The 15,961-nt window shown below is 31.1% G+C and overlaps 4 protein-coding genes across 4 annotated transcripts; 1 reads left to right on the forward strand and 3 right to left on the reverse strand.

Annotated features, from left to right (window-relative positions):
• Window positions 1-124: 124 nt before the first annotated feature.
• Window positions 125-3,103, reverse strand: HELRODRAFT_94735 (hypothetical protein). The gene is made up of 4 exons (XM_009021841.1): window positions 2,748-3,103; window positions 2,345-2,577; window positions 1,403-2,216; window positions 125-1,109 (listed from the first exon to the last, which is right to left on the reverse strand). The coding sequence occupies exons 1-4, from the start codon at window positions 2,909-2,911 to the stop codon at window positions 884-886; spliced, it is 1,437 nt and encodes a 478-aa protein (XP_009020089.1). The 5' UTR covers window positions 2,912-3,103; the 3' UTR covers window positions 125-883.
• Window positions 3,104-5,921: 2,818 nt separating this feature from the next.
• On the reverse strand, window positions 5,922-7,248 carry HELRODRAFT_66182 (hypothetical protein; the record flags this gene model as incomplete). The annotated part of the gene is made up of 4 exons (XM_009021842.1): window positions 5,922-6,115; window positions 6,272-6,482; window positions 6,640-6,763; window positions 7,046-7,248. The coding sequence occupies 4 exons, from the start codon at window positions 7,246-7,248 to the stop codon at window positions 5,922-5,924; spliced, it is 732 nt and encodes a 243-aa protein (XP_009020090.1).
• A 4,691-nt stretch (window positions 7,249-11,939) lies between these two features.
• On the forward strand, window positions 11,940-12,978 carry HELRODRAFT_65913 (hypothetical protein; the record flags this gene model as incomplete). Its single annotated transcript, XM_009021843.1, has 2 exons — window positions 11,940-12,157; window positions 12,801-12,978. The coding sequence occupies 2 exons, from the start codon at window positions 11,940-11,942 to the stop codon at window positions 12,976-12,978; spliced, it is 396 nt and encodes a 131-aa protein (XP_009020091.1).
• Window positions 12,979-14,830: 1,852 nt separating this feature from the next.
• Window positions 14,831-15,472, reverse strand: HELRODRAFT_65469 (hypothetical protein; the record flags this gene model as incomplete). The annotated part of the gene is made up of 2 exons (XM_009021844.1): window positions 14,831-14,971; window positions 15,101-15,472. The coding sequence occupies 2 exons, from the start codon at window positions 15,470-15,472 to the stop codon at window positions 14,831-14,833; spliced, it is 513 nt and encodes a 170-aa protein (XP_009020092.1).
• Window positions 15,473-15,961: the final 489 nt, after the last annotated feature.

The following is a 15,961-nucleotide window of genomic DNA, read 5'->3' on the forward strand; positions in this document are numbered from 1 at the left end:
ATTCGTTCGCATAATCGATTAATGTTCATTGTTCTTCTAGAACACTAAACAGCAGCAAACAGACAGACAAACAAACAACAACCACAAAAAACAAAAGCAAGTGAATGACAGGAAAACACTGCTATTGATTTGGGAATAATTTTTTTAAAACAACGAATCAAACCTAAAAATCAAATAAGTTGACAGTAAAAATTTAAATAGATTTTAATTTAATGGATCAATATGTATGTATGTTGGTAAATATGTGTTTGTATGTACGTACGTATGTAAGTATGTATGTATGTATGTGTTTGTATGTATTAGTGCATGTATGTATGCGTATATTACGAACATAAATACATTAAACACAAAAGAGAGTTTAAAATATGAAATGACTAAAGTCTGTTTTATAAAATGTTTATAAAATATGTACAGCTCATATAAAAACAGACATACATACACATACATACAAACAAACAAACCAGCATACATACATATATAGATAATAACGACAAATATACATGCAAAAATATAAATGTTAATACTGAATAAATACATAGCTTTATATACTATATAACACAAACACGTACATACAAACATACATGCATATATATATATATATATATATATATATATATATATATATATATATATATATATATATATATATATACACACACAATATAACACTTGAATACATACACATCAGCAAAGAAATTTTTTTGTGAACAGTTAATGTTAAAAACATTGGTTTATGAACTAAAACATGATAACTCTAAGGTATCAAAAATAAAATGTTTAACCAACCAATCAATCAATCAGTCAATCAATCAGTCAGTCAATCAATCAATCAATCAATCAACAAACCAATCAACCAACATACATTTCAATCAACCAATCACAATCATTCAGCAGGCTCGATCAACATGACAAGAGACATCAGGGAAATTCCAAATATAAGCATCAGCACTTTTAGCAGAGGGCTTGGCCTTTTTCTGTAGGTAAAAAACTCATGGGGCAGCAACTCGAAAAAAACTACGTATATGAAGGAACCACAGGCCAGGCCCTGGAGTGACCCTATTATCGCCCCCGCTGTTCCTTTGTTGAATGAGACCATCTCAATTCCTAACCTGGTTCAGGGTGAAAAGAAGTAAGATTAGTGAAGAATTTAATTAAGTAATGGACAATTTAGTGAAATAAGTGAACATTCTGTGAAATTATTCAAAGAGTATTTAAATTAGTGAAAAATTGTTGAAATTGGTGAATGTACATTTTTGCTGATATAGCTTCTATCTGTTGTGTTGAAATAATTAGTTTTAACTTATAACAAAATATTGTCATTCACTCGCAAACAAAAACATACAAACACACACGCAAGCACACGCGCACACAGACACAGATACACACACACAAACCAACTCACCCAACGACAGCGCCAACAGGAGAAGCTAAGCAAAACACCACCAGCGAGAAGAATTTAGTGCATGTGTTCAGTGCACTTTGTGACATATTCAAACCGAAACTGAAAGCAACAACACATTTGTGAATGGCTATAGCTATAAATAGCTGGAAAATTGAAGCTATTTTTGGCTCAAGCCCCAGAGCTAGCCCCTCAAAGATGGAGTGAACTGACAGGGCAATGGCCAACATGACATAACGAACGTTTGAGTGGGCGCGAGGATCGGTAGAAATTTCCGCCTGTTCGATTTCAGTTTCTTCTAATTCGGCCTGGTTTTCTATTTCTTCATCCAAAGTTGTCGTGGCTAACAAAGTCGTTTTTTCCGTCAGGTTTTCTGATTCTGAACTGTTCCTAGTTTGAGGATGTTGTCTGCTGACTTCCTGGTGGTCGTGGTGTTGATGCTGGGGTGAATGAAGGGAGAGAGATTGTGAGAAGCGATCTGAGAGCAATGGCTTGTCTTCGATGTCGATGTTGTCGTAGCCATCATTCACATTGACACTGATCATGTTATCGTCATTCGACGGATGAGAAGCAAAAGATGACGAGGCCAGATTGATGGTGCTATCATTGAGATCACTACGACGACGGTGATGATGGTGATGGTGGGGGTGGTGGTGTGGAGGGCGGAAGTCTTCATGATGATGTTGGAAAGAACCATCGAAATCTGCCACAACGAGTGGAAGAATGGTCGAAGCAGTTGACGACACCAAAGAATCAGGGCCACCATGATGATGGTGATGAACGAAAGGGTTCGAACTATCCTTCTTGAATAATGTGGCAATCTGGGAGTTGGAATTTAATCATGTGAAGTTAATAAGCAATAAACTTTTCAGTTGTTTATCAACTGCTGATTAACAACATGACCAACAAGCAATAAACAAATCATGAAAAAAAATCCCCAAAAACCAACCTGTTCGAGAATCATCAACAACAGAAATCCGACCACAACACAGAACTGTGCAAGGGGGAAATTGATGTCGATCCTGTAGTCAGTCACAAACTGTTCTATGTTCTCCTCCACTTCTGGCAACAAGTCTAGCAGGCAGACCCCAAGGAATACACCGGATGCAAAGCAGTTCATTAGGCTGACGGAATTTTTACGAAATCTTCTTTTTCGGCGGCGTTTTTTAAACTCTTCCCTGTAAGAAATTATGAATTAAATCAGGTGCGAAACAAAATTTAATGATTAAATAAAAAAAATTACAAATAAATTCATATAAAAAATTAAATAATACTTTTAAAACAATTAAAATTCAAATTGCTAAACTTTAAAAAACTAAGAAATTATTAATAAAATTATTTGAAAAACCTGGTCAACGGCAGTGCAACTCTATCGAATTTATTTGACAAAAAAATGACAACTTGGGGCAAGAAGCAAAAAATAGTAGTGATGACGAAGAGGGCGATCAGGATGATGATCTTGATGTTTCGCGTGCCGAATTCCGTCAGGGCTTTCGCTGCCTCAACCACCATTGTTATCACTTATTTTTTTTTTACACAATAAAAGTAAAACTATCAAAACTTATCGTTTTAAATTTGGTAAATCCAACTTCAAAAATATAAATTTTAATACAAATAAAACGATAAAATAGATTTTAATTTCGGTGTCACTTAGCAGGCAAGATGAAATCGGACACTATAATACAAAAGATTTCAAACCGCACACATATGATTTTGTCACATGATGTTATTTTGGTTTTTTTTGGGTTAAAAGTTAATCTACGATAACTTTTAATGGATATATTTTGTGGAGTTTAATTTTTAGAATTTGCATTATGCTTACCTTGATGGATATCATCATTTGATCAATTCTACTTTATGTATTTTAATCACTGATATGTGTATTCATACATGTGATTTACGATCAGATAGAAATTTCATTAATTAAAATTTCTAATAAAACATATTTCAAAGGTTAAAATAGCAAGAAAATCAATTAATATCAATCAATAACACAGTAAACCAATAGATACAAATTTATGATGTAACTTACACAAACACATAAACATATATTTTATATATATATATAAGGGACAAAATATAAATGATTGAATCGATCATTAACAACCAACGATTCCATTGCGATTTGTGAGCAGTTTGTAGAAAAACTGTTAAAAAACATGTTAAAAAACTACACACACATACATACAGATGCAAAAACACACAGAGAGACACGTACACATGCATACAAAACATTCTTTACAAATCCATCAGCCAACAGACAACAATTTATTGTAACTCTGGATTGTCGTTTTTATCATTAACTTGGCTTGTTCGTATTTTTTAAACGGACCTGCATTCAAAAATGTTGCACTATTGTATTGCTTATCCAAGTTTTCAAGTAAGTCTCGCCTTTCCCGATATTTTTTCTTCAATAATTTGATCTCTTCGTCCAAATTTTTTATGCTTGCCTCTGTTTCAACGCTGCCTTGTGCTGCTTTTGTCAAGAAACATTGAGGTATATGTTACGAAAGAATGATGTACTTATAGAAATTATTAAAATGAGTTGTTACGAGTAAATTATATTGCAAAAATTAAAATATGTGATATAGTTGTGGAAGTGAAAATATAAAACAAACGTACATTTTTTAGAATTCAGATTCGACTCTTGGGCGTTGGCGAAAGTGGCAGATGATTTCAGCAGGTTATTCAGAGCTCCAGCTTTTTTTAAGTTAACGCAACCATTACAAGATACATTACCAGATACATTACCAGTAGGGGTACCAGCACTACTACTGCAGTTACAATCAATTCCAGATACGCATTGCCTCAAATCGGAAATGGCTTTTTCTGTCATTTCGAGATGGGCTTGGTATCGTTTCGTTACCGAATCTTTTTTATGGTCCGTGTAAGTTTTACTGAGCTCTTCAAGTATTCTCGTTACGTTGTTTAGGTTAACGATGAGATTGTCCCGTTCTGTGGTTAGTCTTTTTTGTTCAGTGATTTGGCTGTTGGCTGCTGGGATTGACTTGCTGTTTGTTAGTTTGCCTGTTTGTTGGGTGTTTATCGATTTTGAAAAAATTATTATTACTATCGTTATATTAATAATAATAAATTATATTATTGTCTATAATATCGTAATGATCATCAATATCATCCTCATTGTAAAAACCAAATCAAGAAAGTTTCGATGGAAATCATCGGTTTCATTTCCAAGTCCTTCCGTTAATTCCTATATTCTCTCATTCTTTTATTTCTCCATTCTTACATTCTGTTACAGTTCATTTATTTTTCTTTCGTTTCATTTGTTTTTTCTTTGTTCATATATTCATTGCTGGCTGGTATACTTTTTAAAATCTTCATGCATTCAATCGTTTGTTCGTTCGGTCATTCATTCATCCATTCATTTGAATTCAAATGTACAATCATCTTCCTTCATTATTCATCACCATCGTCATCATCAGCATTATTATCATTATAAATATTTAATTATTATACAAACAAGGCAAATGACATACGTAGCCTACCTAAAGCTTTCAACATTCTTCCAACGCTATTAAACCATTTTAAATGAAAAATTTTAGCGACAAATTAATCAAATAATATTAGATAGAACATTAAACGAAATTATACTATAAAATATAAGTGAAATAACTATTACTACTAATACTAAATGAGTAAATATGTTATAGCAATGTTTTTGTTTACATGATTACCAAGAGTTTACAAGCAAATAAACGCTTTGCATATAAACACACACACACGCGCATGCTTACAGACAGACATACATATATACATACATACATATATAGTAATCATTTATGTCGTCACTCATTCGTTGATTCATTACATATGCAACTTGTACAAGCAATTGAATAGCTAAGGTGCAAAAAGAGATGCACAATGTGATAAAGATGTGATGTGATAAAACCGATATCCAGAGAAACGAGTTCGTAACCGATTACATTATATTGGCATCGATTATATTATGAAATAAGTTTATAACCGATTGTAACATACATGTGTGTAACCGACACATACATATTACCATTATGTGTTTACAAGTACATGTAAAATATTCTACATGTACGTAAAATTTGTTAATGTATTACCGTATTTAACACTCACTGACTCAGTACCGATCGATTATTTACGGATATTATTAGTTACATTTCGATTTTTACAAAGTTACTAAATGATAAATCATGAATAATTGAACTCTGATCATTATCGTTTTTAAACCGTTACTATAAAACATTTAAGATTACATTTTTAAATAAAAAATAAATAACAAAAAAATAAAATATATACTACTCCAATGTATGAAAAATAAAATATATATTATCATCCTGATATCACTGACAGATACAGTGGGTTTCTAACAGTACCATCAATCAAATTACCTTGAAAATACTTCCAACATCAATTTAATTTGGCAGACAAAATAGGTTTATAAAAGTACCATCTCCATCTAATTAACATAAATCACTCTAACATCAATCTAATTTGCAGAGAAAGAGAGAGAGAGAGTATATATAAGAACCTAAAAGAACCACCCATCAACCAATATAAAAGGATCTGAACTACATACATCTAAACTGCAGTTAGGTATTTGTAGTTTATAGGAATGTAACATCATTCTATTGGGTGATGTATCAGTTCCATCTGAGTAAGTGAAGTCGCCTAAAATTGAGTGGCCGATGCTCTGGCAGTGTACTCTTAACTGGTGTCTACGACCTTAAAGATTAATTAATAATTTTTTATTATATATATTTTATGGTTCAAATTAATAATTAGTATAACTATAAATAAAAAAATGTTAATAAAATTAACAATTTTAAACATTTTTAATTAAAAATTCATTTTTAATCATACTACAACAACAATATACACCTGTTCTTAATGTCAGTAAAACTTTTGAAATAGGCTCTGACTTTCCATAGTAACCCAATTCCAATAATTTTAGAGATGTGACTGCTTTTTTAGGATTAGTGCAAAAAGGGGATGTGCTAATACACATTTTGTGGTTGCTGTTGGCCGTCGTAGAATCCTCTCCTATTGCAATGTCTATTTCTATTTCAGGTTTGGTCACATGACCACGCAACTAAAAACAAAAATTATATTTGTTTAATTTAATTGAGGAAGAAAATGAATGAACAACATATAAAAAAATAAATTCAAGTAAAATTAAAAAGTGAACAATTTAAATGTTAAAACAAGAAAAAATTTAAATTTAAAAGTAAAACTAATTGAACATTAACTAAAGCCAAATATTGTTTAGTGACAGAGCGCTGTTGAAATGATTTTGAAGCTTTCATTGCAGCCTGCTTGTTGAGAGCCACACACAAACAACCACTGGTTGCATAGTCGAGTCTGTGGACAAATCTGATATTTTGTGATTCAGTTTTTTTATGGATTTTATAATGATGTCTATATATTTATATAAAAACTAATTGTAAAGATTTAGCTAATTAGGAAAACAGTTATTTGGAATGTAAATTTAAGGTTGAAAATTCTAAAAAAATCACTTATTAGATAAATAGTAAACAAACAAACAAATAAACCAAAAATTTAATTTATTAATTCAATATCTGCAATTCATAATTAAATAAAAATAAAAAGTTTGATATTTTTATGATTTTTTTATATTTACAAACTTATTACAACCGAAATCCATAAGATAAAGCCTTGTCGACTTTCTCAGGAAACATGTCGGCCAGCATGGTGGCGGCAGTGACATCTGACGAATCATCGCTATTAATTTTGAGGTCCGGTAGCTTGTCAATTATGATGAAATCATTACAAACATGTAAAACTGGCAGACGTGATAGCGAATGTTGGGGACTGGTGTTGTTGTTTGTTTCAGTCATTTGCTAAGACTAAAAAAATTATATAAATATATAAATTATATAAATAAATATAATTAGCGTTAAAATAAAACATCTCAGAAGACTTTTGTACAGTTTTAAATTTGCTTTTAACTTCATAACAAAAACTAAAAGTGAAACAATTTTAAAACATTTAAGCAGTAAAATGCAGTCTACTGAAATGCCAAACTTCAACAAAAAAATTTAACAAAAAATTGATCAAACTAAATTCCAACATATAAATACTATTATACCGTTTAATAAAAAAACTTTTTTCTATAATAATAACTCATCTTTGAAAATAAAATTCACGATTTTTAACAAGAATAACCACGAAAGTTTACATTAAAAATTAAACCCTATAAAATCGATAATGCCGTTGCTGTTATTAGTATTAATCATGGATATATCCATGGTATTAATCTCATTGTTGATACTTTAATTATTATTATTACATTTATTATTATTATTCATATTATTTATTCAAATAACCATAACAAAGGATCATAAGAAATAACATCAACAACTACAACAACAATAACAATATGTCATTCATACGTGTGAAACAATTTCATCACCTAAAAATACACACACAATTAAACACACACGCAACAAAACACACAAACACAAACTATGAACTAAAAATAACCCACCGGAAAATCCCAGTTTTCTATTTCCAAAAAATGATGTTTCTTTGTGGCTGGGGAAAAACGTAAAATGCCGTCTATAAATAGCTCCTTATACACACTTACAAACACAAATACGTATATACTTATATATAAGGAATTATATATATAATATATATATATATATATATATATATATATATATTATCACATTTTGATTTATTTACATGTTAATTATTATTCAGTGTAAAAAAAACTTTTTCAATTTGAATAATAAATATTGAAATAAGTACGATATAAATGACACACACACACACACACACACACACACACACACACACACACACACACACACACACACACACACACACACACACCACACACACACACACACACACAGACATACACACAAACACACACAGACATACACACAAACACACACAGACATACACACACTCACATAGATACACGCACACACACGCATATTTGAATGCATATATTTGGTGATATATTGCTGATATTGCGTAAGTATATATGGTACTGAGTTTATACATGTGCATACATACATACATACATACATACAACATACATACATACATACGTACATACATACATACATACATACATACATACATACATACATACATACATACATACATACATACATACATACATACATACATACACGATCATTTAATTGGGTGAAGATTCATCATTGCGTTAAAAGTTTACAGTGTATTAAAATTTAAGCGCATCATTACCACTACCACTACTACTACTACTACTACTACTACTACTACTACTGCTACTACTACTACTACTACTACTACTACTACTACTACTACTAATGCTGCTGCTGCTACTCCTACAACAGCAACAACAACAACTACTACTAATAACAATATTACTAAATAATTCTATTAGTAAACAACAACAATAATAGTAATAACAATAATAATACCATTATATTGTTAACGGTTTATTCATTGAACAAATATTTTGCTTGGTGTTGTTATCTGGATCCCACCTATGGCTTATATAGTTTCATATGGAATGTGGATTGCATGTCGTAAAAATCGTCAATATTAAAAGTTAGTTGTTGTTGTTGATGTTGTTGTTATAGTTGTTACTGCTATTAACATTGTTGCTGTTGCTGTTGTTGATGTTGCTGTTGATGCTGTTGTTGTTGTTGTTGTTGTTGTTGGATTCTGATCTTGAAGCTATTAACCATCAGACATCGAAAAAGCATTGAATTAACATTACTATTTTGAAATTACCAATTTTACAACTACTACTACTACTACTACTACTACTACTACTACTACTACTACTACTACTACTACTGCTACTACTACTACCACTTCATAATAATAATAATAATAATTATAATAATAATAATAATAATAATAAACAGTAACAACTTTAATTATAATGGCAATTACAACAATGGCCATCATTCACGACGCAGCGATAACATTAAGTAGCCTTTTAATGTTAAGTATGTTAAGTATGATTAAATCCAGGTTAAATAATAATAATATTAATAATAATAGTAATAGTAGTAGTAATGTGAACATATTTTATTTATCCAATCGACACAATGAAACTATAACATATTAAGATAATAAATTGTAACTAAAATGTTAAAATGAATAGAATAAAAAATAATCAATAGAATAAAATAATCAAATGTACGATCCACCCATCCTCATTGCCAATGGCAAGTGCATGGGTGTAAGTTATATTTTAAATAGCATTAGGCAACGTTTCTGTCACAAAAAATTCCATATGACGAGCTGATAACACTGTTTATTAATTTAAGGTTAAACGGTATTGACCATGTAAATTTAAATATTGATAGATTAAAATTATTACATAAACCAATTGGCGACAATTCAAATGTATTAATTATTATAGAACATAATAATAATTATAATAATAATAATAATAAATTGTTATTGTTGTTGTTGGCATGAATTATTGCTGTTTTAAAAAGCACAAGAGCGTTCAGTGTTTTTAGCAATATGAATGGTTGTGTTGTAGACGCGGTTATGTTATTATTATCACCAATGAATATGGCTTAATGCAGGTTATATTGATTGCTACTTTTTCTTTCTCTCTCTCTCTCTTTCTCTCTCTCTCTCTCTCTCTCTTCCCCCCTCTCTCTCTTTCCTTCCTTCTCTTTTATTTCATTCTCCATCACTCACTCTATCTATCTGTCTATATATAACAATTAATACGCCATTCATCCAGCGTCTTATTTGTAGCGTTTATATATCTGCCCCTTCCTTCATTCTCTCTCTCTCTCTCTCTCTCTCTCTCTCTTCCTCTTTCTCTCTCTCACTCTCCGAATTTAAGTTTGAAACAATTTGTAAGTACGATGATAAAGAACAAATAGATAAATTAATTAATGACGACGACGACGACAATAACGATAGTGAAGTTGCGGCTACTGCTATTGACGACGGTGACGACGATGATGGTATGGTGATTTATTGGATGATGGTGGTGGTTATATTTGTGAAGTGCGTGCTAGCAATGGAGGGTTTTTATTTTTGTATTATTCTGTTGTGTTTTGTTCTGAGAAAGAAAGAAAGGGAGAGAGAGAAAGAGAGCTAGAGAGAGAGAGAGAGAGAGAGAAAGAGAGAGAGAGAGATACAAAATTTAAAAGCACACCCACTCACCGCACAGGGCATAACAAGGACAATAAATATAATAAATAGAACATGCACACACACACGCGCATATATATATACATATTCATATATTTAAATAACAAGTGGGTTATTTATTTTTAGATCACTGGTTTTTCCATGGTTCGCACTATCGCAATGTTTTTTTCGGATTTTCTGACAAATGAGATGTCTGTTTAAATGTTTTGAATGTCTGTATACATACATATATATATATATATATATATATATATATATATATATATATATATATATATATATATGTATATATATATATGTATATATGTATGATGCACATATATATAGTCGAGTTTTTCGTGCTTGCATTTGAAAGGGTTATGATTTTTTGACTTGATTATATTAATTTATTGTTGTACCGGTGGTAAAATCCGATGATTAACATGTTTGTATGCTTTAAAATTTACATAATTTATGCTGTAAAAGTTATGAATAAATTAATATAGAATTAGTTATCATATGTTAATAAATTAGGCTGGGCGAGGATTGATTCGCCTATGTATGATATTAAAGGTTTTATAAATTAATTAATTTCAATTGCTTCAATTATGAAAAAATAACAACAACGACAACAACAACATCAACAAAAACAACAATATCAACAGTAATGATAACATTAGAAATAATAACAACAACAGAACATGTAAGCGAACACAAATCAAATTTTTAAACTGTCATATCTTGGGATAAAAATTATTTTAATATATTGCTGTCATTATCGCAATTATTATTAATAATATTAGTAGCAGTAGTAGTGTAGTGGTAGTAGTAGTAGTAGTAGTAGTAGTCGAAGTAGTAGTAGTAGTAGTAGTAGTAGTAGTAGTAGTAGTAGTAGTAGTGGTAGTAATAGTAGTAGTAGTCGAAGAAGCAGTAATGTTTTAAAATTTTTGTCTTCTGATATAAATGGTTTAAAAATTTAGCCTATCGTATTCGTTGAAAAAATTGATGTATCGAAAAATCAATAATAACTACAACAACAACAATAATAAATAATATTAATCATAATTATAATTATATATACATAAATCAAAACGCTTTTTTCAGGTAACAGCTGGTTGATATATGACATCAGTGTAACATAGCAAAAAGTATACTGATTGTTAATTAAACAACAACAACAACAACATTATCATCAACAACAACATCATTATCAACATCATCATCATCATTGTTATCATTGTTATTGTTAAAAAAAATAGTCAACAACAACCAACAACAACGACAACATAAATTTTCACTTTCCGAAAGACTAACTCACAGTGAAACAACTTCGGAACGTCTCCCCAAAAAAGACACCAAATAAACCAACAAGAGACACCAAAAAAAGGCACCAAATAAACCAACCAACACCTAACAAATGTCTCCTAACCCAAAAAAACTGCGCCTACGTGATTGGCTAATCCAGCAAGCCAATAAGAACGAGGGAGCGTCATACTATGACGACAGAGATAGAAATCTTATTAAAATTCCTTGGGTGCACGGATCGAAGAAACATTGGGACTCTAACGTTCACTGCCGGATCTTTAAGCTGTGGGCTGAGTATTCCGGTCGGTTTATTGTTATTATTATTATTAAGTTATTATTATTATTATTATTTATTAATTTTATTCGGTCTGACCCTTTTCATAGAAGTTTAATTAATTTCGTAGTATCGTCCGTCATCTTACGCAATTTATTGTGATAGGAACACGGTTTGAAGATAATTTAATGCTGATTCTATAATATTTCTCTTTGTGCCCATTTAAAATGTATGGCGAGCATTGTAGAATATCTATATGATTTTACATTATAAGTTTTATTATTTTAACTTTATTATAATTACAATGTACGTTTTAAGATGAAAATAAGATGATGTTTCCATTATTTGACGTTAATTAAAAATTCATGGCCGATTTCATTTATTAATTAATTAAAAGACTCTGTAATTAGATCGACCTATGCCATTTATTGTGATAGGAACACTTCATAACCAATTTGAATACATCACCGCTTTGCACTTGTCCTAGACAATGAGCATTGTGCTTTTTATTGAATATAATTACATTCTAAATTACATTTTTCTTTCATTTTAACGACTTTGGTTGAAAATGAAATAGTTTCCAGTATTGTTGTTGTTTATTGCTGTTGTTGTTGCTATCAAAGATGACGACGAAGACGTTGATGATGATGAATGATGATGATGGTGATGATGATGATGTTTTAAATGATCAGGCAACAGCAAAAAAGATCCAAAAATATGGAAATCCAACTTCCGCTGCGCCCTCAATAGTTTGAGTGACGTCAAAGAGGTGAAAGAGTTGAGCCGAATTCAAAATGGCGTCGAAGGCTACAAAGTTTACAAAATCATAAAAGGTAGGAAAAGTAGTAACCATAATAATAATAATAATAATGCGTAAAGTCAATAATTAGTTAATTAATAGAGAATAGTCATGATTAAAATAAAATTAAATTAAAATAAAATTTAAATAAAATCAAAATCATCATAGTTAGTCATCATAGTCAGTCAACTTTTTAATAATAATAATAATAATAACAATAAAAATAATAATAATAAAGTTTAAATAAATATATAATTAATTATCTTTGACACGCAGAAAAGTACAAAACGTTGAAAAAATACCAAAGAAAATATGGATCATCACCATCGTCATCATCATCATCGTCTTCATCATCATCATTATCGTCATCATCATCGTCATCATCATCATCATCGTCGTCGTCACTTATGACGTCATCGTTGCCGTTTTGGCCGGTGGTATCTTCCCATTTTCCATCGCCTCCTATCTCTCCAGGTTAGGTCATTATTATTATTATTATTATTGTTGTAATTATTGTTGTTGTTGTTTTTATTATTGTTATTGTTGTTGTTGCTATAATAGTCATTGCTGTCCTTATTACAGATCAAACCACGCAACAAAAACAACAACAAGAAGATATTTTATTGGATACGTGTTCCACACTTATCAACAACAACAACATCAACAACAACAACAACATAGGCATAGACAACTTCGACAGCATAGACATCGATGACGTATACCATGACATCATCACAATGAAACCTGGCGACTATGTTGATATACAAAACATCATCAACAACAACATCAACAACAACATCAACAACAACATCAACAACATCAACAACAACAACGATGACACCACCATCGACGATACTGATAATGATCTTGAATTTTACGGAAAATACATTCAAATAATCCCAGAAAAATTATATTATAGTCATAACAACAACAACAACAACAATAAATGTTTTCTAAACGACCATGAGAACATTTACTTCAATGGCGACATTGTTAATGATGTAGATTTTCTAACCAATATAATTAATAATAATAATATCAACAACAACAATAATAATGGTAATCAAATTATAATTAATATTAGCAATATTAATTATAATATTCCATCACACGTCTTAGAAGTCAGTGTAGATGATATAGTTAAGCCGGTGGTTTATAAGAAGAAAAACAAAGTCAAATGATAATAATAATAATAACTAACAATTAATGATAATGATAATAATAATAACAATAATTAACAATTAATAATAATAATAAATTTGTTTTTTATTATTGTTACTATTTTGTAATGAAATATTTTTGACTCATTGATGACTGACTGATTCCAATGTGTGATGATTTGTTGACTTTATTTTCATCATTCATTCATTTGTTCCAACGATGAATCAATTTTGCTTTTAAACGAACGGTTTCACACACACACACACAGACACACACACGTACACACACACACACACACGTGCACACTTACTAATATTTACAATAATATTTTTGAAAGAATTAATGTTGCGGATGGTGATAAAACATTTTATTCCATTAAAACACTATCTATCCGTAATAAATATTAAAAGTTCAATAAATCAGATCAAATAAATAAAACTATTAAAAGATCAATTAAATAATTAACCAATTAATCAATCACTTGACTTAATAATAATAATAAGCGACTGTTTCTCCAAATAAAATAAAAACTTCAAAATTGAAATATAGCTCGTCCGTACAAAATCAAATCACATAATTAAATGAGTAAGCATTTTTTCGTCTTCTTTAGAACCATCTCATCAGTTTCTATGTCGGTTTCTATTAGCAGTTTGTTTAACGGGATTTCTTTTAGCTGGACGTCTAGATATTCTCGCAAACCCCATGGATGTCGTTAGCTGTCTGTCTCTCTCTCTCACACACACACAGGCTGCAGATTAGTTTGTTGCCGTCATATGTTGTACATATTCTTGGTGTTTTTAAGAACCTCTTGTAGCACCTCATCCAGAGGACATTGCTTGATCTTGGCCACCATCACTGCTACTGTAATCGCCATGCCAGGATGGGATTGCTGCATGTTGCAGTGAGACATCTAGATGGAGAGCATGAAAAATATCTTTTAATATTAAATCATAATAGGATGTAAATTACTACTAATCTACTAAAAACAATACTACATCTAAATGTAACTGAAAGATAGTTATAGCTTCAAAATACTTACCATCTGAGGAACAAAATATGGAGCGTCGGTTTCTATTAGCAGTTTGTTTAACGGGATTTCTTTTATGACAGCTCTCAAAGTCGGGTATTTCCTAAAATTAGTGACAGCCGGAGTGAGGCCGATGTAGCTGCTGGGGAAAATGTTCAGCCAATTTTTGGCTTCCTCAGCCGTTCCAGTGAAGCAGTGTCTATGAATTTTAAATGGCTGGCAGCAGGCTTTATACATAACATCGATCGTATCTTCCTCTGCATCTCTACTGTGTATCACCATCGGCCGGTTGTTCATCATCGCGATATCAATCAGCTCGCTGAAGACTTCTTTCTGTCTGTCTTTGCTATTTCGAAAGCATAATTGTGAGTAGTCGAGGCCCATCTCGCCTACCGCCTTAATTCTCTTGTCCGATAGCAAATAACGCAACCTCTGACTCTTGAATTTGTTAAATGAAAATGCATCTTTCGGGTGGCAGCCAATTGTTGGCCACACGTTGCCTAACTTTAGCAGAGGCTCCAAAACGTCACGAGAAAAATTTGGACTCGACCATTCGTTAGGGTAACAGAACACTGCCACACAACCCGCATAATTTTTAGCGAAGGTTCCTTTATTGGTTTTCACAAAGTCAGCAAAATTTGTAAAGTTTTCGATTCTTTTTGACATGAGGTCTATATGGCAATGTGAATCTATGAAAGGTGTCGTGCTCAGCTCGAGGTTCTTGAAGTTGCTTTCTGCTGTTGTTCTGTCCTTTTCAGTAGCAAACAGTGCTTTTTTCATTAGGTAATTTCGAGGTCTTTGGTCAGAGTTTTGGGCTGTTGGTATGAAATTCGAAGATGCTGCTGATGGTTTCTTGCTAAGGTTTTCATTTGA

The sequence above is a fragment of the Helobdella robusta genome (genome assembly GCF_000326865.2).
Source record: "Helobdella robusta unplaced genomic scaffold HELROscaffold_3, whole genome shotgun sequence".
Taxonomy (NCBI): Eukaryota; Metazoa; Annelida; class Clitellata; order Rhynchobdellida; family Glossiphoniidae; genus Helobdella; species Helobdella robusta.

What these genes read in the sequence shown, in the direction of transcription:
- HELRODRAFT_94735 (XM_009021841.1), bottom strand. Translation starts at nt 2,911, where the DNA reads ATGGTGGTTGAGGCAGCGAAAGCCCTGACGGAATTCGGCACGCGAAAC. An exon ending in GTTGCACTGCCGTTGACCAG is followed by an intron (nt 2,578 to 2,747) that starts GTTTTTCAAATA and finishes AATTTCTTACAG; the next exon opens with GGAAGAGTTTAAAAAACGCC. An exon ending in CCTGTTGGCGCTGTCGTTGG is followed by an intron (nt 1,110 to 1,402) that starts GTGAGTTGGTTT and finishes ACCCTGAACCAG; the next exon opens with GTTAGGAATTGAGATGGTCT.